The sequence below is a fragment of the Ramularia collo-cygni genome (assembly GCF_900074925.1).
Source record: "Ramularia collo-cygni strain URUG2 genome assembly, contig: RCC_scaffold20, whole genome shotgun sequence".
In the NCBI taxonomy this organism is placed as follows: Eukaryota; Fungi; Ascomycota; class Dothideomycetes; order Mycosphaerellales; family Mycosphaerellaceae; genus Ramularia; species Ramularia collo-cygni.
The window spans coordinates 362,415-385,632 of NW_019716274.1; the positions used below are offsets into that span (position 1 = coordinate 362,415).

Here is a 23,218-nt window from a genome sequence, read left to right on the forward strand (position 1 = left end):
GGCTTGACAACACCCTCCCGCTGAAGTTGATGCCTTGTGCGTGCGACACTCCTCCGCCACCGACGGTATTCACACCTCACTTGCTAACACTTGGATGATGCCCGGGCCGCTGGATCTGTGGAGTATGCACGATGATACGGACTCATGAACCGCGTGGATACGCATGGACCTGTCCTTCTCTGTTCCAGCAAACGCCCGAGTTCCGTAACATCAGCTACGATGAATGTCAGGTAGACTGGCAGACTGATGACTTTGCCCTATCAGAGCGAGCAATCAAGCGACAGAGGATCGAGAAGCTTGCCAACGACTTTCTCAATGGACATGCATTGAATATTCCCTCGGCTCGACTTCCACCACAAGGTATTCAGCATGCCGTAGCTCGCTCATTTGCAAGACCAAAGGATGCACGTCGAGCTATGACTGGGATTGAGACGACGACGTTGGCGGCAGAGGCATTTTGGGAGGACGTGCACGATCAGTGGGAAGTGTTGCAGAATTACAATCATGTCGACGACGATGAAGGCCATCTTGAAGCTGCGGAGTCTGATGATGAAGAGGTTGTTGTCGAAGTTCACGCCCAAGCGAGCTGCACTTCACGCCGTCGACAGAGGACGATCAAAATCGATATGGGACCAAGCGATGAAGCTCTTCAACAAGCTGCCGCTCTCCGCACTCGCGTTCTGTTGAGAAGAAGTGGGCGTTTGTCCGTTCCCTCGATGCAGCGTGCTCAGTCTGAAGCGACGATTGAGGAGACCCAGGAAGCTTCCTCAATTTCATCACTACAGACTTCTACATCAGATATTGGACCCACACCGACCGCAGCCTGGACGAGTTCGAAGTGGCTCAAGACCGGCATGCTTGAGCTCCGCCACAAGGCCGTGGACGAGGAGTGCAGTAAAGACGAACTCGGATTGAGTTCACTCCCAACGCCAAGTCAAAGAGCCGCAGCTCGTCCTATGGTGAGTTTGCGGCGAGAAAGGAGTGCTTTGTCGCAGAAAAGTAGTGGACCTCCGGGTGGTGCTGGAAAACTTGCTGGTAGTATGCCCTCTTCGTTGGAAAATGATGAGCGAAACTCAGGCCGTGGGGATGAACAACCGGAGCAGTCCGAAGAGACTGCCTTTGTATCTATACCGACACCTGGGAATTACGAGCAGGAGGACGAGGAATCACAGGACAGCCAAGCTCAACTTCTTCGTCGACAAGGAATTCGCGCAGCCCCTCGCAAGTCCTGGGCCTCTTTTGGCAAAACAGTAGAGAAACCTGCCACACAGATGGAACCTTCGACGACTGCTCCCATCCATGCACAAGCACTGTCGCCCGGCGGCATGCGAACGGCCATGCAGGATTCAGCAAGTCTGAATGTTGGCAAAGTGCCAAAGGGTAAGAGAGCTACAAAATCGACGGGAGCCGCGCAACCTGTCGCAACAACATCGAGCGCGCGTAGATCATCTCGTCGCAAATCGGCGCCATCCGAGTCCCAATCTGCTGTGACTGACATGGCGGAACTTCCTGTAGAGCAACAGCGCCGCATGGGTTCTTTCAGAGCTGGTGAGAATACGTACATGTCTGTGCCGGGCAAGGATTCCTCACCTTTCATGTTTCGCAAACGGATATCGAAGTTCAACAACAGTGACGATCCCGATATTGAGACTCTGGTCGTGGAAACGAAACAGCGGCAGCCTCAAACTAGAACACCAAAGACAGTTGGTTTCGCCTCCAATAGTCTTCAGCTTGCACGAATCAATCCCGTAGTTGATCCCACAACGCCGCTGGTCAACGAGTATCTCAATCGCTTGTTGCCAAACGCAGGGGACTCGGGCTCAGACTCATCTTCGGTCAGAAAAGCGCTCCGCGATGAAATGCGTTTGGCGGGTGCAGAGTTTTCTCACATTGGAGGAGAGCCGTCCTATGTACAAGCAGAACCCGTCGCTTCAGAAGAGCAACAGGAACCTTCCTCGGGTGAGAACGTCGATGTCAGTGAGGTTGCCATTGAGCGTGCGCCGGAGATGCCTCCTCCTCAACTCTGGCCCGGCACTCAAGTTTTGCTCGCTGAAGCACAAAAAGACCTCTTCACCTCGCCGAACAAGGAAAACACAACACTGTATCTTGGCGACAAGACCACTCCACAGACTACACGAGATCTTCCTCGCCGCCGACCACTGCAGACGCTGTCTCAGGAGCCCCTCCCAATGCCCAGCACACAGGCACTTCTTGATGGGTGGAAAGGCTGGTCTAGTATCAAGAAACCCAGGAGTGCTACTGGCAAACGTTCCAGCATTGAGCAATCACCGAGTRTAAATAAAGGCTCTGGTGAAAACCTGATTGGTTCGGATCCGGGCATTTCCCATTCATTCGACGAATCCCGTTTGAGGAAGAGCAGTCTCCGCTATTCGATATCATACAACGACTCTCCTGGTCAGCAGGAGACAGAGTCTCTGCCCGTGGCAGCATTTTTCCCAGCCTGGCAATCCGCGCACAGAAAACGCACAAGTACTACCTCACTTGAGTCAAGCAGTGCTAGTGGAGCAGTCTGCACAGCCCAGGTCTCCGACCAAGCGCAAGAGAAGTCTATCCGACCAAGCGGGGCTGTCGCCTCGTCAGCCACATTCTCTCAGGGGCATTTTCTGTCCACGACAGGAWCTACCACAGTCTCATCACTCTCGCTTCAAGCCGGCCTGTCACCTACCCGTCTACCGGCCACTGTTCAGCAACAACATGAGAAATCTAGCCTCTCGTTCTCTCCAATCGTAAGATCTGAATCACGAGCAGCGGATCCCAAGCCTGCCGCCAGCACAACGTCTCGCATCGGTCTCTCAACGCACGGTTCGTGGTCGTTCTCACCACTACTCGGTACTTCCAACGCCAAGCAAGTGAAAGACACCCCGACAGACTATGGTACTCCGGCTGCTTCTCTGCCGCCCTACCRGCAAGCTCACGACTCTGCAAGCGACGATGTGAGCGGGCATTTTCTCCAGACAGTTGATATGGACTCGCAAGAGCTGGACTTCACAGTGACTGATCTGGTGGGGGACATTTTGGGGAGTGCACAGAGAGATATGCCGCACGGTACKGGAGTGTTCAGTCAGTAGCGGGATCGGCCATGAGTGGGTGGTGCAGCAATAAGCGGATGGCGACAGTACTAGGTAGTGCTTTGCCAATAGATAATCTTGAACATCTTCTCAAATAGTAGACTCTTTTGTCCTTTGCGTTGTATACATCCTCGCGCACGAATTGATGGTTCGTGATTCGTGGACAGTGAGTTTTGAATAGGGTTAGGGTTTGGGTAGTAGCATCGGTAGCTTAGGGTTGAGCGGTACGCCGCAGTGCCCTCTGCATGTGCCTGATACGATCCAGAACTCAAGGGAATGATCTGGGGAGCCACGGAGCCGTTGATACACGCGTTGAAGGCTGCATATTGGTTTTTGGGCGGATGGGCGTCCTGTTGTGCAGTTTCCTGGAGAAGTAAGCACAGATCGTCACCAGATTGGTCGAAGGACCTGGGAACTTCATTCACGTGTAAATAACACTCTTTTCAAACCTGTCCTGGCCATGGATATCACATATATCATCCCTCAAGAACGCCACTGCTATGTATATATGCCACAAGATGTTCCGAAGCGACTGCTAAGCGAAAAGCAATGCCGTTGAGTCACAACGTCCATAACCAGATTCATGCCATGATTGCTAACGAAAGCCTTAGGGCTAAGCGAACATCTCGCATGGCATTAGGTTCTTAGCCATGGACAACGTCGTCATGGCCCCTGGGTCATGCGTATCGAACCTACATGTACCTACATACAGTATCCGATTCCTACTTGATCTAGGATTCCGTACTCTGCCTAGACAAGCGGTCCTCAGAAGCCAAGATGGAGCTCCTCGGGCCAAGTCAACTATCCATGCGTGATTTGATTTCACCGAATGGCGGAGCAATGACCTAGGGATGGTCCCTCACCTCCTAGTAGAACGTCATACAGTAGTTTTAGACACAAGTGTCTCGGCCAGCTACGAGACAAGCTTTATTTGGCACACTGTCATCAAGAGTCAGGAGATGTCCTGCATTCTTCATCCGAGCGACTGGCATTGCAGCTTTGAAAGATGCTTGCCTTGTCCTCATATGCTTGTCAATAATGCGTATTCGTTCAAATTGCTTCGTATTCCTCGAAGATGGATCAGGAGCACTGCTTTGAGTCTGCAGCGAAAGCAGACGTTGGCAAGTGCAGCTGATTGTACAGTCCTGCGACAAGCTCTGCTCCTATCACCAAAGCAGAGACGCGATGGCGCGAAGGACTCAATAATGCGTAGAGCGAAGTTTGCAGGGCTTCTAATTACGTCGCTAAGTTTCCAAAGGGATGACCGAGCAGTATGAAACGCCGGCCGGCAGGGTTCCACATGGACATTGGATGCTTGAGTACAGGGAATAGTATGGAGGGGAGCACATCGCGGATTCTCGCGACGGCGAAGAGTATCGCAGGAGCTGAGGTGCAACCAGAGTTGCATGCAAATCGGTCTTCTATCTTGGAGTGTCCAGATCGTACACACCACTCAAACACACCTGTAAATTGAGAAGGCACATTCCTGCGCGTATCTTGACCTCACCTTTCACTTCGGGGTGCCCTGCGTTTAGATTGCAAGGTCTTGCATGTCCCCCTTTGATTCCTTTCTTTGTTCCTATGATGACTGCTCGTGTCCTCCATTTGAGTTCGCAAAAGCCACCTTCGCACCAGTGCACCACGTCAGTGATGGTACAGTACAGCAAGACCACATGAACCGAACGCACCCCGGATGGTGCGGAACGCCACATCCACCATACGGACCGCCGATTGCGAAGCAACAGCGTTCCATGACGGAGGCACGATGTTTTGCATCAAAAGAAAGTCTCCAAAACAGCAAATGCCTCGTCAGTGTCCCCACCCCACGGCAGTTCGGCACACGCAGAAAGTGGATTCAGGTAAAGCCCGCGTGTCCGTGCCCTGTCCGCCGTCGATCCGAAGCCACGCGTTTGAACAGGTAATTAGCTTTGACAGCGAGATTGGGAACGTCGGCAACACACGCCAGTGTATGCTGTGCCTCGTCCTCGTCCACCACACGGGATGATGATATTGCAATCAGACTGCAATCGAATAGCAGCAGAGAGTGTCGAGGACGCAGAGCAGTAGCGGGCCCTGGGAGATGCAGCGGTGACGAACAGGAGACCTGAAACGAATGGATTCCCCCCATACGAACAAGCCTCGCTGTAGATCCCTGTAAGAGGTCCCCTGGTCCCACGCCAGTGATTGGCCGGCTGGGCGACGTTTCCGTCAAAGCACACTAAATTCGGCGGCTGCAGGTACAGGTGCACTTCCGCCATCATCTTTGAACCTCGTCTTCGCCAACTACCACCTTTTGCGTACCAACTTCTTCCCCTGCCGTTTCTTTCCATACTTGCAGCAGTGTGACTTCGCACACTGCACCACWCTCTTTTGTTCACTCCGCAGCGTTCTTTCTTCCATCATGTTTTCCGGCACTTCCATCGCCGCGACGGCCTACGCTCTCTTCGTCGCCGTGAGTGCATCGCCGGATGCCTTTCCCTTCAACAACCAGCCAGCCCACCAGCTGGTCAACCGCGCCGATGTGATCATCACCACCGGTGCCACAGGTGGTGTCCACCCTCGTCTCGAAATCAGCAACTTGGCCACCCGCGACGACCAGTGGGCGCTCTACATCAAGACCATGTCCAAGTGGCAACAGGCCGGCCAGGACGAATCATCCGGCTACTATGGTGTCGCCTCCATTCACGGAGTGCCGCAGGRGGACTGGAATGGCGCAAAGCAGTGCGATAGCTGCGGTAGCGCCACTGGTTACGGCACTCACGACATGGTCATCTTCCCCACATGGCACCGTCTCTACCTCTCCCATTTCGAGCAAAAGTTCCTCGAAGCGGCCCTGGAGGTCGCCGAGAGCTACCCGGCATCGTCGCGCGCTCGCATGGTTGAGGCGCAGAAGACGCTCCGATTTCCCTACTGGGATTGGGCAGCTAGGCCAGAGGACAACTCGAGCTGTCTCCCAGAGACCATTTCTTCGCCCCAGATCACCATCAACGGACCTGACGGCGCTGAGACTCTTGACAACCCTCTGTACAAGTTCGAGTTCACCGAATCGGAGGCCAAGGCCAACTACTACAGCGTTTTCACCGAGTGGACCCAGACTTACCGTTACCCCACCAGCAACTCTCCGAGCACCAACAGCGAGGACGCAGCTGCCGTGTCCGCTTTGGACAGCATGCAGACATCCCTCAAGGACCAGGTCTACCAGATGTTGACTGCTTGCGACGACTTCCTTCACTTCTCCAACGACCAAGCTGGTGCCACCTCCAAGTGTGCCAACTCGCTCGAGCAAATTCACAACACTGTTCACACGCTTGCCGGCGGTGCTGGCAGCGACGGTACCTCTGGTGGTCACTTGACTTACCTGCCCCTCTCGACTTACGACCCAATCTTCTGGTTGCACCACTGCAACGTTGATCGTCTTTTCGCCCTCTGGCAGACAATCAACCCAAACAGCTTCGTTCCATCCTCGACTGCTCCTCACGCCACCTGGGTTATTCCATCTGGCGCTACGCTCAACGGTGACTACCCGCTCGAGCCATTCAACAAGGACGCCAGCTCGTACTGGACCTCCAACGAGATTCGCGACTGGACTGTGCTCGGCTACACTTACCCCGAGTTCACCACCAGCGATGGCAAGAAGAGCGACATTGCGACTTACATCAACGGTCTTTACGGAAACAAGCCAACCCTTTCCGCCAGCGCCATCTCTGCTCAGATTCCCGATGCCAAGACCCAGTCCAACTCATCGAGCCCTCCCAAGTCTCCAGCCGACACGAGAGCAACCGCCCCAAGTGGCAACGCCCCAAGTGGCAACAGCCCGAGCGGAAACGGTGGTCTTCTTGGTGGTCTTCTCGGAGGCTCGAATGGAGGTCTTCTCGGAGGCTCAAAGTTCAACTTGTCCCTGCCCACGACTTCCTCACCATCCAACACCCCAAGCATCGTAGGTGGTCTCTCATCGCTGATTGACACTGTCATGGGTGGAGTGGAGGACTTGCTGGACTCGTTCATCGATGCCGCGACCGGAAACGCTTACGAATACGCCGCCAACATCCAAACTCCTCGCTACGCGCTCAACGGTTCTTACTACGTCTACGTGTTCAACGGTTCCCCAGAGAACGCTTCTCCCGCCAACTGGCTTCAGGACAAGAACCTCATCGGTATGATGGGTGTTCTCGCCTCTCCAGATGCCATGCCCAACCACGATTTGCTCGTTACTGGCCAGATCCCCCTCACCCGCTCTCTTCGTGGAATGGTCACCGTTGGTAGCCTCCTTGGCATGGACGAGGATAACATTCTCCCATCWCTGACACAGAACCTCGAGTGGCGCATCTCCAAGAACGGCCAGGAGGTTGATGTCGACTCTGTCCAGGGCTTCCAAGTCTCCGTCTACTCCAGTCAAGCATCCGTGCCAAAGTCAGTTGGCGAGCTCCCATCGTGGTCGAAGTTCACTCCTCAGGTCGAGGTTACCAAGGGCAAGACTGGTGGTGCCGCGAAGGCTATCTTCGGTACTGCCGATGATCAATCTGATGCCTCGTCCAACGTACCTTCGTACGGCTCCGGATCTTCCTCTGAGTCCTCTCCAGTTGCTCCAAAGAACGAGACCGCAGCTCATGGATCCGCCTCGTCGGCCCCATCGTACAGCTCTACATTCTCTGCCGTTGGCCACGAGGTCTCTCCTTCTGCGTCGTCTCCTGCTAGCCACGAGGCCTCATCTGCGTCGACTCCTGCTGGCTACCAAGCATCTCCGTCTGCGTCGTCTCCTGCTGGCTACCAAGCATCTCCGTCTGCCTCTGTCACTGGTGCCTACTCGTATGGATCATACGCGCCAAGCTCTATGCCATACGCGACCCTCGACACCCCAACTTCGTGGGCTACCGCGCCCGCCGGCGTCAAGCCATCGGCGTACCAGCCATGGAACACCGTAGCTCAGCCAGCTGAGACTTGTGCCGTTGTCACCACTACTGTCAAGCACGTCGAGACCATCTACGTCACGGAGTCCGCTCCATCAGCCATCGCTCCTGCATACAGCGCGCCTTCAAGCCCGGCCGCACCTGTGTACAGCGCTCCCTCARGCCCAGCCGCACCCGTGTACCAGGCTCCATCGTCCAGCATTGTGACAGTCGTTCCACAGCCTTCCAGCCCGGTCGAGAACTCGCCAGTGGTAAGTCGGAATGCATATCACGTTTCTTTACCCTCAAACTAACATCTGTCCAGTCTCCATCTGCCCCAGCAGAGTACCCTAGCGCTGGCGAGTCCAAGACCGTCCCAGTCGCTCCATACCCCGTGCCCAGCGCTTCCAAGCCAGCATACTACCCCACAGGTAGCGGCTCTCCAGTTGCYCCAGTTTACCCAAGTGGAACTGGCAATGTCTACCCCTCAACGCCTGTTCAATACACGGGCGCGGCCAACGTAATGAACGCCGCTGGCCTCTTTGCAGGAATCGGCGCAATCGCCGCTTTCTTCATGTAAAGTGATTGACGTCTGACGACCTGTGCAAATTGGAAGGAAGGAAAACAGACAGGCTATTGGATTGTGGATAATGTAAATTCTCATTTCTCTTTCACCCCCACTCAACGGGATCGCGAAGCTTCTTTCATCAGTGTCTGTTTTCCATTTTACGCAACGCATGCATTTTGTGGATTTTTGACCCAATTTTTGACGGACGAGCAGAGACAGCGAGGCCATGATATCCCGACGGGTAGTTTTTTTACATGATTGTGTAGCTCTCTTTATGAATTGTTACGACTGTTTCTTGAAAGATTACATCCTATGTATCGCGGACTGTAGCATCTTTCTTGCTGTCCAACACCAGGATGTTCTTACACACCGCCACCTCTAGCACACGCCATGAGGGACGACGGTTGGTACCGTCGGATCACATGTCCATTATCAAGCTAATCTACGCGATAGCGCTCCACTTTGCTTATTTTGTTTTATATCTCCTAGCGCACGTTGATGAATTGCTTGGAAAATCTTGTTCTGACCACCTCATCGGGCCGAGCTCCTTCCCCTTTTTCGTAGCTTAGAAACTAAACCAAAGTACTGCTCGCTTCGAATCCTGGGGGCTGTGCTCTGCGATTGCTATCATCAATCATCACGAGAGTATACGAAGTCTGCCTGGCGCACTGTATGTATGTCGGTATGTGAGCGATTAGGTACCATGTCTGCTTTAGTGGTTGATAACAAAGTAGATAAGGCTTGGGATTAGAACTAGTTCTGGGTGACTTCTCTATGATGCTTCCCCAGCTTTTTCATTATGTGTCGTTGCCAGGTCATTGTCGTGCGTGGCTATGGAGAGAGAGAGAGAGAGAGAGAGAGAGAGAGCTTGTGTTGTTCTTCTTCAAGAGAGCTTTCAGAGTAACGTTTCCAACGATGCTCAAATCGTAGAGATACGACATCAGCTACAAAAGTAGATCCGAGACACGTGAGCGGCGTAGCACATTGGCCGTTCGCCTACAGTTCCTGGACATATCATATTCGAAATGGATCAATCACAGGAACGTCACTGACTTCACCGATAACAGTATTAAAAGCACACTCCAACAAAAGTACATTCAACCATCATATGTGCATCAAGATTGAAATCACCAAATCTCACAGGTCCTCCATCGACCCGCTACCTCTTCCACGAAGCAAGCGAGGAACGCCTTATTCCCACCAAACAACGCCACGCGCTATGCCTAACAACTCGCGCGCAAACTCATGCCATGCATTTTACTCATCATCCTCCTCAACCTCCGCGGTGTTATCGTGGAAGTCGCGTCCCTCAGTAGTCTTGACAATGATCTCCTTACGAATCACAAAGTCRCCGAACCTCTCTCCCTCGTTCCTCTCAAGCGCATATCTCTTGAACAGAGGCTTCATGATCTCCAGAATCTCTTCTTCTTTGATCGAGCTTCTGTAGAGCTTGTTCAGTCTGTTGCCGTGATATCCTCCTCCAAGGTACATGTTGTAAGCTCCAAAAGCCTTGCCAACGAATGCAACCTCGGCCAACCAAGGTCGTGCACATCCGTTGGGACATCCAGTCATACGCATCACAATGGACTCCTTGCCAAGTCCGTTCTCCTCAAGCACGCCCTCGAGCTTACTGACAAGCACTGGAAGGTATCGCTCGGATTCAGCCATTGCGAGACCACAGGTTGGGAACGCCACACAGGCGCTGGAACTCAAGCGGAGACCAGAGAAGTTGACGTTGTCGAGCTTGTACTTCTTCATCATCTGCTTCATGGTGTCGAGGTCTTCATCGGCGACGTTGGAGAGGATGAGATGCTGGTTACCTGTGAGTCGGAACTCACCCTTGTGCACCTTGGCAATCTCTCGAAGACCAGTCTTCATGGGGAATTCTGCCGTGTCTTCGATGCGACCGTTCTCAATGAACAGGGTAAAGTGATTCATGCCCTTCTCATCCTTCAACCAGCCAAAAGTGTCGACGTTGGACTTGAACTCAAATGGACGCTCGGGCTCGAATTTCTTCCCCCATAGTTCCTCCACAGCTGATCTGAAGACATCGACACCCATGTCGTCGATGGTGTACTTCAGACGGGCATGCTTGCGGTTCTTGCGATCACCGTTGTCGCGCTGGACAAGCATGATCTTCTCACACGCAATGTGCACATCCTTCTTGTCGCAGTATCCGAACATGCGACCAATCTGGGGGTAGGTCTTCTTCATGTTGTGAGTGGCACCCATGCCACCTCCTGCTAGCACGTTGAAACCGGCGAGCTCGCCCTTGTCGTCGCGAATGGCGATGAGACCAATGTCATGTGCGTACACGTCGGTGTCGTTGTGCGGTGGTACAGCGATCGTGATCTTGAATTTACGAGGAAGGTAGGTTGGGCCGTACAAGGGCTCCAAGTCCTGAACGGCATCTCCAGCGATCTTGACGTCCTTCTCGCCGTCCTCCTTGAGCCAAATCTCATGATATGCGTTTGTGCTGGGGAGAAGGTGGTCGGAAATACGCTGTGCAGCTTCCTGAGCCTGAGCATGTAGAGCGCTCATCTCCGGGAGAGAGCTGCACATGACGTTTCGGTTGACATCACCACAAGCGGCAATGGTAGTCATCAACGAGCGGTTGATGGCTTGCATAGCCGGCTTCAGCTTACCCTTCACAACACCATGGAACTGGAAGGTCTGACGGGTAGTGAGCTTCATGGTCTCATTGCCAAGCTCGTTGGAGATGTCGTCCATTTGCACCCACTGCTTCGCAGTGGACACACCACCGGGCAGTCGGCATCGAATCATGAAGCTGTATGCTGGCTCCAGACCCTGGGCCTTGCGCTCGTCTCGTAGATCACGGTCGTCCTGCATGTATGTACCGTGGAACTTGGTGAGCTGCTGATCGGCCGCGCTGATAGCTCCAGTGGATTCATCCAGGAGGCCCTCGGCGATAGTGCCACGGAGGAAGTTGGACTGAATCTTGATATCTTCGTTGGTCATTGGTGGCGGCTCATCTGGAAGGCCGCTGACATTGTCGACGCCAAGAACCTCCCACAGCTTCGGCTCCCACTCGGCATAGCCAGTCTGATACCCATCTGGATCCTGGTCGTCACCCATGCCGCACGCTACAAGGGCCTTGCCACCTAGGGTTTCCAATCGCGCGAAGAGGTCTTTACCAGGCTTGTTGTAGTAGTGCTTGTCGGCCTTTCGTGGCCAGTAGTGGGAATCACCAAGTGCAAAGACCGAGAAGTTCACACCTGCGAGGTCAATATCCACGGAGTTCTTGAGGCCTTCCCAGAAGTTACGACCGTTCTGAGGAAACTCTCCCTGACCAGCTGTGGCAGTGACGAGAACGACATTTTCCTCGGTGGATAGGTCTTCCAGAGGATAGTCGTCCATTGCCATTGCAATTGTCTTGAGACCACGAGCTTTACCACGCTTTGCTAGTCTCTTTGACAGATTTTCTGCATTGCCGCCGTCCGATGCGAAGAGCACAGTCAAGGGTGCACCCTGAAGTCCCTCAAGAAGAACTTCGTATGCATCCTTGGCCTTCCTCTTTTGGATCTTCCGCACCTCCGAACCATACGATTCTGACAGGTTGGCGTGGAACTGAGGATGCCGCCTCATGAGCTGAGTTAGATGGTTGTCTCTCTTGAGGAACTCCTTCAGCTCTTCCTTGATGCGCTCCGAGTCAAGCTTGAAGCATTCCTCGTTCTTCTCCTCAGCCCTGGGGTCCCAGCGATATAGTGGCCAATATCCAAGATCGACGGCCTTCTTGGTTTCCTGCAGAACCTTGATTGGGTTGTCATTCTCCTGCTGATAAGGCAGGTACGCAAGAACAACAGACGGACCATTGAACTGCTCAGCCTCTAGCATTGCCTGCAAAACTTGGGTGTAACTGCTGTAGACGGCAGTGCTGGCAACGTATGCGTTGCCGAAATTCATGGCGTACAGACCAATATCCTTCTTCCTTCGCGCAGCGTCGGCCGCCATGCGCTCGCTGTACGGGGTGGAATCAATAATGAGGAGGTTGACATTCTCGCCACTGGCAAGAACGTGGTGAACACCGCTGTTTCCCAGATCGTAGCTCCATGCATCACTTCCGACCAACCACTGTGACTCCTTGTAGAACAATCCCTTGGAGCTGAGCAGCTTGGATGCTGCAGAGGAGCCATCAGTGGCAAGTCGCGAGACGACATCAGGTGCAATCTTGTTGACCTTCTCGGCCTCCTCCGCAACAAGTGCCCACTGTGAAAGCCACTTCTGAGGAGCGTCCGTTGTGAAGTCCTTTGTCTTGGCTGCGGCCTCGACTTCGGAGATGAAGCGCTTGCGGTGCTCTTTCCTAGCCAGCAGCGAGCCAAATCCGAACTCGGGACTTGCTTTGATACTGTCGCTGATCCCAGCATTGTTGGCCTTGAGTGCATTTGCAACATACAACTTCTCCCCGAATAACTGATCCAAAATCTTCATGTATGCATTTTCCAATGCAGGTTGCGAAAGCGCATGCTCTTTCCCAGGCGATGCACTCGGGCCGTCGTGTGCGCCGATTTCGAGATTCTGGATCGGTGACTCGGAGGTCAAGTTCTGGRAGATACCGCTCAAGGCTTGAGTGATGGTGGAATGCTCGAGGTGTCCAAGCTGGTAGCCAACGATCTGCGGAGCCGCACTTCCATCTGCAGACTTCAAAGACATCAGCAGATCGAGAAGGATGGGCCCCCATTTGGTCGTCTTGCGCTTGATCTGCTCAAGGACCGCGATTCGCTTGATGCTTTTGGGCAGGTCTGCGACGAGGCGTTCGGTGAGCCAAGGTCGGTAGAGAACGGGTGTTATCAGTCCAACACGGGAAAAAAAGTCTGAAGGAGTTGCAGAGTYGAGCTCCGCGCTGAAGAGGCCGGGGTCGCTACCAAACAGGAAGAGTGCATTCTCTGCATCTGGCTTGCCAGTGTAGTTGAATGCGGAATATTGTCTCCCGGTCTGGGATTGTATCTGCGCCCAGATACTGGTACAGAAGTCGTCGATGTCTGCCGAGCTGATAGGCCTAGCTGAAGACTGAGAGTCGACAGTGGTCGCGRACTCGGCCTCGGAGGCACCTGAGCTGCTGTTTTTACGATCCGATGATGCCTCAGATGCAGTAGATGGCTCACGAGTCGCAGCCGCAGAAACTGCTGTGGACTGAAGCGCTGTGTTGACTGCATTGCCGCTGTTCAACGCCACTCCCGACTGTCTTGAAGGGAGGCCCTCGCTGACGTATATGCTCGACTCTTCGCTGGTACTTGTCTGGTACTGCCTCGCACCTTCGACGCTCAGCGTGCTCGCCACCACATCCCTGCTCTCGTGTRCAATGGGCTGATCATGCTGGCTGTTGGCGGCGTCGAAGAAGTGAATAACACCACGCCCGCTACGGATGGCCAATGCGTGTGCAGTCAAGGCCAAATCCTGTGCCTCCTGGAGAGAAGAGCTCTGCAGGAAGGTGAAGCCTGTATTGCGGATGCTCGTAATGTCGCCGTAGTCGGGGAATCCAGTAGGGTGTAATGCAACGTGGATGACCACAGGATGCTGTGCCAGGCGGTAGAGGTGAGGGATGCTCTTGACGAGCACACTACTCGCAGTGGTGACCGTGGTGATCTTTCCACTGCGCACTCTGTGGTATACATCTAGCAAAGGATCGGCATTGGCGCGTACTGAGAGCACCTCAGGTACATCGCGGCAAACCACTGAAGATGCCTTGTTGGCAGCATATTGCTTTAGGAAGTGGCTGAACTCGGACTCGGAGGCCAGGGATGGCACCACCGAAACGATTGCGTCGGACGAGAGGTAGGCAACACGGGCGACTGTTTGCAAGAGTTGTCAGCGCGTTCCATCTTCACCAGCTCTCTCCAGAGGCACTGTGGAATGAAATGTGTTTCCTATCGCGGGGCTGAGTTTGCTTACCTGCCTCTCCCGCGGTAGTGATGGACGACATGCTAGCCCTCGTGGTAGGAAATGTGGGAGGGATGTCGGACAATCGAGGATTGTTATCGCATGTCTAGGTGTTTATTATGGAAAGAGGATACTGGCTGTGGTGGCGGTGGAACAGGCAAAGAGTGGTCATGGACTATGCTTTGTTTCTTCCCAGTTGAGAAACTGCCCCCGGCTTCGGCCTTCTAGATTTTTGCCCGCTCGGTCAGCGACCAGAATCGACGATGATTGGCCACATCGTCCCCACATTCCGCCTGAATTTGCGATCACGACATCGACACGGGCCATCCAAATCTTCTAGATTCTTGGCTCGTGGAGTTCGCCAGCCAAGGACGACAGCAACAGAACCACTGCAGCCGGGCTGCAACAAGGGCCGTAACTCTCATACCCTGCTCTGCGACGATCGCCAGCCATGATCGGCCTGCGAGTGTGTTTATTTGCTCCAGCTCAATGTGAAGAGGCGTCAGTGATGTGCTTATAAGCATATACCGAGGGACAGGCTTCCCCGCCACTGGGACGATTGCCAAGATATGTCATATGCCGATGCGGCAAGTGCGCGGAAGGCGGAAGGTACAGAAGTGAATGAAGTTTTAACTGACAGAAGGGGTCACATCGCTGAGAGAAGGACAGCCTTGCTATCATTAACGACAAACAATGTCGACCTACGCAAAACATCTTATGGTACTCCCCCAATGACAAGCTCTATGCCGTTTCTTCGATAGATTTGCCATTGGCATCAATGTCTCCTTCTTCCTCATCCTAACGACTTGGTGAAGTTGGACATTACCGGTTCTCGTTGTGTGATATTTACGACAAGACTCGCGAACAGGTAGCCATAAACTCAAAAGTAGCAACCTTGCGGAGTGTCAGTTTTGTTATCGAATAATTCCTGCCCAACGGTGCTTTCGTCATCGCAGAAAGAACAATATCTTTAACTGCTGCAAGTTGAACCTCTACTTGCTCTCTTCCTCCCGCCCTCCTTCAAGACACACAATACGCTAATAAGGAAGGCAAAACAACTTCACAACTTCCATACGACAATCATTGGTCTGTGTCGATCGCAGGCTGCGGACCCCCTATTTCTGCCTAGATGTGGCTTCAGCCCATCTAGTTGGACGAGCAACGTTCCGAGAGCATGCTGCGTACTTCATGACGGGTCTTGATGTAATCTTGCAGCATAAATCGGTTGAAGCCTACTACAGGCAACGAAGAGGTGTTAGGGTGTACAGCTCGATGTTGGTCTCTTAAGAACATATCGATACATCTCGAAAGCTAAACAGACAGATCCCAGATAGCCGACTTGGCAGAAATCACCAAGCAAGTAGCGATTGCAATAGCAAGGCACAATAATATCCAATCAAGCACTTCAGCAACAATACCTCGGACCTGCGCCGAGACCAAAACATCGATCACCTCCCTCGCCGTTACCGTGGCAAGACGCAGACTCGCATTGCCTTTCCAGTACATAAGAGCACTCGAAGAGAGAGTTCGGCTCGTCGCAGCTGCAAGCAATCTGTTTGCTGTCAGCAGGCACTCACTTCGTCACGAACGACGGAAACGGCCAAAACTTACCACCTGAGTTCGGTCCCCGCTACAAGTCAAAACGTTATCTAACCCACGGGGGCAACTGCTCCCAACTCTAATTGTAGTAGGCTCTGGCTGTGAAGGTTGGGTGGTGGATGTAGGTGTACAATTGGGTAGATCGCCACACTGTTGATTATTGCCAATAATGGTGCAGATCTTACAGTTGGGAACGTCGGTGGAAACCGTCTGGCGGGTCGTGATTGCAATGGTGCTGGTTGGCTTTGAGGTGTAGGCACAGCTTTCCGCTGGAGTGACCGCCGTGTTGAGCGACTCGGCAAAGGTCGAGCCATCGCATATACAGTGTGCTCGTGTGATGCCGGAACCTGGCTGTTGTTGACGATGTGTACAGTCGATGAAAGGCGTTGTCATCGGCGGCTGAGAACTTTCCGGATCGGTATAGGTGCCGGTCTCCACGACTTCTCCTCCATAGTTTCCGTCTCCGAGGAAGGCTTGTAGCTCTGCAGGATTTTGGCCGCCGAACCACGGAGTGTACTGTGGTACCGAGGGACAGGCCACGGTGGTGCGTGAAGTCGTTGTTGAACCCGTTGATTTGCAGACAGTTGTCTCGCTACACGTTGTTGTGTAGCACGAGGTTGATAGCGTGTTTCCATTTGGTTGCACCGAGCACGCAACGGAGCAGTCCGTTACTGTCGATTTCGTTGCGCAGCTGGTCTGATCTTCTCCTTCTCCTCCGCCTCCACCTCCTCCTCCGCCTCCGCCTCCGCCTCCGCCTCCGCCTCCGCCTCCGCCTCCACCACCTCCACCGCAGAAACCGAGGCAGCATGGTAGAAACGGGGGACATGACAGACAGAGGGGTCCAAGACAGCTGCCGCCGCCGCCGCCACCACCACCGCCGCCGCCGCCATCATCATCGTCGTCGTCGTCATCGTCGTCGTCGTCATCGTCGTCGTTGTCGTCATTGTCATCGTCATGTTCGTCGTCTAACTCTCCACAACCAGATGTGCAGGTAGGTGCTACGACGAGTTAGTGTCGGACACGCGCTGAGGAGGAGTAAGTATACTCACATGGAGGACCGGTGGACGCAGTAATCGTCCCAGGACAAGTTGAACATGAAGTGGGTGGTGGCGGTGCTGGACCACTGGTAGGAACAGTGGAAGAAGGAGGATAAGGGCCTGGCGAGAATACATATGTAAGTCCAGTAAGAGTGGTCGTTGTGCCGTCCGTCGTCAGTACAGTGGAGCCTTGCGTTAGTGTCACGCCGGGGAACGCAACACTGCTGGTCAATTCGAAGTTGTTGTCATTAGTGTTGGTCCAGTCGTAGTTGGAAAGATGGATTTCGGTCGTGGCCAGCGGCGGTATGTTGATGGTGGTGACTGAGGGGAGATTAGTGGTTTTGACTTCCAAGTACAATTCATGGATGGGACTTGTTTGCTTACCTGTCTCGTGGCGTACAGGTACTGTCGTCGTTACGCCGCCTGACTGTGTCGAAACGTATGCCCATTCATCAGTCCACGTTGTGGTGACTGGAGGGCGAGAGATAGTCGTGGTATATGGCAACGTCCATGGTGGCATCACGAGCACACAAGGCGGCTCGCATTGAACCAGCGGACTTTGCTGTTGGTAGACGCTTGGATCGATGTAAACAATGTTGTCGATGGGTCCATTGCCTCCATCGTCACCTCCACTGCCTCCATCGTCGCCTCCATTGTCTCCAGAGCTTGTCATGTTGAGATCAATCGCCCAGTCTGAGAGACCTCCAAATCCCAAATCACGAGCCCAGTCAGCTCGTTGATTGTAAAACTCCACATCCGCCCACGACACCCACTCCGTGTCATCGTAAATCAGGATATTTCCAGCAATGGGATCTTTTACTTGCTGAATCTTATGCTGACCGTTGGAGATGATTTCTCGGATCTCCATGTTGGAGATGTATCCAGGAGTTCCCGTGCAGCGACCAGGCTTGGCACCACTTTCTGGACCAACAAACGTGCAAGATTCTTCAAAGCAGCCAGGAGTGGTCATCTTGAAGCTACGACCGTACAATGCCTGTCCAACATAAACCTTGTGCGCAGGTACCCCCGATTTAGTAATCATGGAAAAGGCAGTCTCGGTCTCGGTCTGGTTAAGATGTGATCGTAAACAGTCCCCCTTCGGACAATCTGGTGAACTGTGTTTATTGCCGTAATCCCATTGACCGTGCAGGTCATAAGTCATGTAAATGACATAGTCGATGACTTCTCCAATGTCATCCATGGGGAAAGCCTTGAGATACCAGAAGGAAGCAGGCGCAGCGATCGACACGCTGTATCTGCTTGGGAGTTTCTGTCTTACCAGTCGTAGGAATTCAAGGTAATTGTATCCATCAGCAGGACCGTCGATAGGGAGCCCTTCACCTTGATCATCAGGTGCACTTGGATACTGCAAAAAGTACGTCAGTTGAGGGCTGCAAACGGCAGATTCAATGAGCTTTCTCACCTCCCAGTCAAAGTCAACCCCATCAAGACCCTCTGTCTGCACAAAGTCGACAACTTTGTCCGAGAACAATTCCCGCTGGTCTGGATCGACACCCTTTCTGAAGATTTCGAAAGTGTTGTGGTCGGTTGAGAAAGCCCAGCCACCAAACGACACAATCTTTTTGTAGCTACTCGATGCTTTGAAAGTAGCCCAGTCATCTTCGTAAGGAGTAATACTGGGATCGTAACTCGTCGACAAGTCTGCGAAAGCCCAGTGTATGGTGGTATACTCGGATGGAATAGCGCCTGGCCGCATGGTATGGCAGGACCGGTCAATATTGTACGACTCATAGTAGCCGACTCTTTCGAAACTTGCAGGCGGCGCACCAGTCACAATGTCTGTACCGCAGTTTGAAATACAGCCATTCTCACCTGGCGCGGCCGTGCCATGGTTTCCCGTTGCCGCAGAGCTTGGTGTACAGAATTCGGCTTCCACCGTCAGCGAAGGCTAAGAAGTCCGTCTGGACGGGAGGCTTACAAGTTATGCCACATTGACCCCAAATGTTGCAGCAAGCATTTAGTGGGCAAGGATTGAGGCCTTCCCATACGGCGGGATCGGAGGGCTTTTGCGTATTGTTCATTTGCGGGCCACAATTCTAGTCGCATTAGCCGATACCCAATCTTGCATGAGGTGTAAACGACATACAGCTGTGGGCTCGTTGGCTGGAAATGGAGGGTTCCCTAAGAAGTGTCAATGATAGGTTCATGATAGTTTGGACAAACTTAGAGTCATACCGCGACCTAAGCACATGCTCATTCCAACAACAAGGCCTCTGCAGCCCCTCCAGCCCCAGGTCTGTGGGTTGCTCGCTTCAATGGCGTCTGCTGTGGTCTGATACTGGTCGGCAATGTACGTGCAGTTGTCATCTTTTTTCACTACATATGTGGCACAGGTACCGTCAGCACCTGGTTGAGGCGTAAAGTCTGGCAGTTCTCCAGTGGAGCAGCAAAMGTATTGGCCMGGCTAATGTAGCATGTCAGCCGCTGTGACCACACATGTGATGCCCGTGGAGGAGACTCGCCTGAAGACCGTTACAGAAAGAACTCCCACCGTTGAAGCTTTCCAACTGCGTGATGGATATCCCACTAATGTTATGGTGAGCACAAGCCGTCATGTTGTCAATGGCTCTTGCATATTCAAGCTAGCTTACCATCGATCTGCCAATGCCCAGCAGCCGTCTCCCGACTGTACTTGGGTGTAGGGACATGTTGCGCGAGGACGAAGCTGTGAGTTGCGTGGCCTCAAGGATGCGCCATCTTCTACACCTTCTGGCGAGATGCGTATCTGAGCGCCAGAAGTGTAGTCAATGACTGCACCCTCAATCGTCTGAGAGCCTTCTGCGAGGCACAAGGCATCATTCCAGTCTCGGAGGAAATCCTGAACGGTAGGAACTTGGTAACCAGCGACGACTCCAAAGACTTGCGATGAGGATGTTTCCTTGCGGCCAGGGGATCCACAGGCCTGAGCAGCTCCTATGTTGGAGGCCGATCTTGAAAGATGCTCAGCGAAAGCTGCAATCGCTGCAGCCGCACTGTCTTTCTGCACCTGAGTGCCGACGTATGTTCCAGCAATAGCGCCGCCATGTTTGGCAAAAAGGCTGACGGGAGAAGTCGAAGATTGTTCGTCGTCTGGGAGGTCCTGCATGTGGCTGCCAAGGGCCGTGAGAGCCGATTGGACGTCCTCCGCGGGGACGGCCACGGCCGCCGCCGCTCCGTCTGCCGGGGCTAAAAGCTGAACCTCAGCTGAGTGAGGAGCGGTCGTGTTGAAGGACAGATACTGCCGCTTGGCTTTCTTCGCAATGCGTCCCTGGCTGTCGCCTTTCGGCGCTGAGACTCCAGAGGCCGTACATGCTCGAAAGAAAATTTGCGTCTCAGGGTCGTCGATGGCGTTGTACAGGTTGGTCTCAAACAAGACGGTGCCGGCACACGCTTCGAGATCATGCAGTTGATGGAAGGAGGTCCAGCTTCCCGATCGAATTCCATCGCAGGGGAYGGGACAGGCTGTATCAGCGTATGTGACGGGAGAGGCAGTGCTGGGGTTGATTGACAAGATGTTGAAGAGGAGAAACAGACACGAAGGCAACAGCATCTTGGAGGAGATCGTTCAAACGAATGCCTCTGTCATCGTGTCGTCGGGTACTGAGCACAGTATATGTTGCTTCTCATCGATTCCAGTAACGGCAACAAGGCCCAGGAGGATCGACAAAAGCTGAAAGATGTCTTAACATCCCTGGTCTTGGCACGTTGGAACTCGACAAAAGTCGATGATCCTTCGGCCATGCCGTGAAATAGAGTTCAGCTGGACGGGGCAATATGAACCCTGTAGACTGGGTATGAAGCTCGAAGTGTGGATGGAGCTCCCACATCCAACGACGCCAACAGATCCTGAAGGATTCCGCCGAGCCACTAAATTGGACTACCGAGAGAGCTTTGTGAGAACTTTCCGCATGCAGAACTTGAAGGAATGAATAACAGGGATCTATTTGGCGTAGCTCAAGAACCCTTGACGGTAACAACTCCGGAAGGATTCATTCAGCTGAGCTACTAAGCCCTGGTATCTTTGTGGAGCCCCATTTTTCTACACTTTACCACATCAAGCATCCACAACACGCCAAAAGCTGGAATGATAGTGCGAGCCACTAGCCACTTGACGCTTCATCTTCTTTCAGCTACGTCAAAGTAGTCGCGAGTAATCCGAAACGGAGCAAGTCCGAGAATGTCAATGCCATCTGATCGCATGAGCCTTGCGCGAGGGAACGGGCATACCGGAATTGAGTCCACATACGGCAATCACTAGGACGTGAGTATGTTTGCCCACTGCCGATCCTTCTAATTGTCTGGCCGCGCTTCGAAGCGGCCTCTTTGCCACTGCGACTTTACCCGGCTCTTTACCCAGGAAGGGTGGCCGACCCATAAAAATGCAAGCCCTCTTGAAATAGTCTATCAGCAGTGCCTCATGCCAAGGTCGGCTGCAATATTTGCAGCCATTACGATGGCCAATCCAATATGCGGCTGAATCTCTCGACATCCCAGCTTCACCGGTGTGTAAGTCGGATTACGATGTGCCAAGCGAAGGACATTAAAGGAATTCTTGGCCGTTGAGCACCAACGTGGAGCGACAGGATCGAAGCTATATCAAGCACTCTACCCATCATCGTACTATGGCTACCCGTACGATAACTTGCAGCCAGGGCTGTCATGGCCCGAATGCTTCTACCTTTACTCTTGGCCTACTTCCTGGCCTTGACCGGCTTGTCCAATTCAGAGCAGTGAGTAGGATCGAAGCATTCTCATGCAGACGTATTTCTGACGCTCACCTGGATTGTCTCCATTCCCACACAGCTTCCTGTACGGGCGTCAATCAGACGTTGATCCATTCGAGTCTGGACTTCAGTGTATAAATCGCTGCGACGTTGGCGGAGGATGTAGTGGCTCGTCTTGTCCCATCGCTGTAAGATCTGTCCCTGACTACTTCTTCAATGCGTCTGATATCACGGCAAACTTCGCACGAGTGGGCCTGGATAAGAGAGCGTTCGAGAACCAGATCACCAACAACGCTGAAGCCGCCGCCCACGTCATAGAGGAAGTGAGCAAGGGTCCTGATGGGTTTTTTGATGACACCGTTGCTGCAGTCTCTTACATGACGGAGTTTGGGAATACGCCATTCACCTATGGCACCAAGGGCCTTCACGGATGTACAATGTTGACTGTGGTGTCCAAAAGAGCAGTGTACATGGTATGTAAACGCTTGTTGACGGTGAGATGAACGATGCTGAGAATCATGTCAAGGCACACTTCTGGGAGACATACTCTACGCACGGCGACGACGACATCGACGACGCCAACAGCAAGCGGCAATACGAAGAAAGAGTTATCAAAGCTCTCACACTTACTCCAGTCCCGAACCCTTACAATCCTCCCGAAGCTCAAAGTCCCTCGGATAGAACTGCCAGAAACCATAAATACATCAAGCCCAATGGTGACGTTTTGTAAGGGAAATCGACGCTGCTAGCGGGGACCAGCGAGCCGATAACGAGCGCTAACCAAATTGTATAAACAGCAATCCAGACATGTTCAATCAGAGAGGAGACAACGCACAGGCCTTCATCATGACACCCCTAGAGATGGGCGTCGGGCCAAACAGCAAAAAATACGAATACGCAAAGAAAATTAATCTTTTGGTGGATGAGCTCAAACGTGTGAGGGGCCTGCGAGTCACGATTGTAGGCTATCAACGCTTACAGTATAAAATCGACGACCAAGGACGTGAAGTGGAAATGCTCGGCCATGAGTCTGATTGGGCAGAGTACACTAACCCTCAAGCTGCCAAAGGTCATGCACTATTTGAGTAAGTCGACCTCATCTCCTTGATCGGAAAAGTAGCGTGCTAATCAGGTCTGTAGATACGATGGTGATGGCAATTGGCGGTTGTTCTACGAGGACAAGTTTTTGCCGGCTGGTAGGAGAAGGTAAACGGGCGCTTCTTGACCTGAACTTCAATACTCTACATTGTATTGAGATTTGTGAGTCGGTCTCTGCCAAGAGAGCACAAGGTATGCYTGGTTGGTTGAGATGCGTRCTCTTCGATGAAGTTTTCGAGAGAGCTAAGTTAGCTATCGGTCCGTGGGCGGTGTATAYGCATTCACTAACGACAGCGCACGTATGGACATTTCTGGGCTC

General features: G+C 53.1%; 6 protein-coding genes; 3 read left to right on the top strand and 3 right to left on the bottom strand.

The window, feature by feature from the left end:
• Positions 1-131: 131 nt before the first annotated feature.
• Positions 132-3,089, top strand: RCC_09978 (uncharacterized protein; the record flags this gene model as incomplete). The annotated part of the gene is made up of 1 exon (XM_023775215.1): positions 132-3,089. The coding sequence occupies one exon, from the start codon at positions 132-134 to the stop codon at positions 3,087-3,089; it is 2,958 nt and encodes a 985-aa protein (XP_023630983.1).
• A 2,401-nt stretch (positions 3,090-5,490) lies between these two features.
• Positions 5,491-8,555, top strand: RCC_09979 (uncharacterized protein; the record flags this gene model as incomplete). XM_023775216.1 has 2 exons in its annotated part: positions 5,491-8,247; positions 8,301-8,555. 2 exons carry the CDS (start codon positions 5,491-5,493, stop codon positions 8,553-8,555), a joined length of 3,012 nt encoding a protein of 1,003 aa, XP_023630984.1.
• Positions 8,556-9,800: 1,245 nt separating this feature from the next.
• RCC_09980 (probable sulfite reductase (NADPH)) lies at positions 9,801-14,484 on the bottom strand (the record flags this gene model as incomplete). XM_023775217.1 has 2 exons in its annotated part: positions 9,801-14,353; positions 14,454-14,484. 2 exons carry the CDS (start codon positions 14,482-14,484, stop codon positions 9,801-9,803), a joined length of 4,584 nt encoding a protein of 1,527 aa, XP_023630985.1.
• Positions 14,485-15,846: 1,362 nt separating this feature from the next.
• On the bottom strand, positions 15,847-19,295 carry RCC_09981 (uncharacterized protein; the record flags this gene model as incomplete). XM_023775218.1 has 8 exons in its annotated part: positions 15,847-15,993; positions 16,053-17,038; positions 17,090-17,398; positions 17,462-18,443; positions 18,501-18,967; positions 19,017-19,134; positions 19,185-19,219; positions 19,274-19,295. The coding sequence occupies 8 exons, from the start codon at positions 19,293-19,295 to the stop codon at positions 15,847-15,849; spliced, it is 3,066 nt and encodes a 1,021-aa protein (XP_023630986.1).
• Positions 19,296-19,685: 390 nt separating this feature from the next.
• Positions 19,686-20,627, bottom strand: RCC_09982 (uncharacterized protein; the record flags this gene model as incomplete). Its single annotated transcript, XM_023775219.1, has 1 exon — positions 19,686-20,627. The coding sequence occupies one exon, from the start codon at positions 20,625-20,627 to the stop codon at positions 19,686-19,688; it is 942 nt and encodes a 313-aa protein (XP_023630987.1).
• Positions 20,628-21,736: 1,109 nt separating this feature from the next.
• On the top strand, positions 21,737-23,011 carry RCC_09983 (uncharacterized protein; the record flags this gene model as incomplete). XM_023775220.1 has 5 exons in its annotated part: positions 21,737-21,807; positions 21,881-22,274; positions 22,328-22,527; positions 22,599-22,886; positions 22,942-23,011. The coding sequence occupies 5 exons, from the start codon at positions 21,737-21,739 to the stop codon at positions 23,009-23,011; spliced, it is 1,023 nt and encodes a 340-aa protein (XP_023630988.1).
• Between the last annotated feature and the right edge of the window lie 207 nt (positions 23,012-23,218).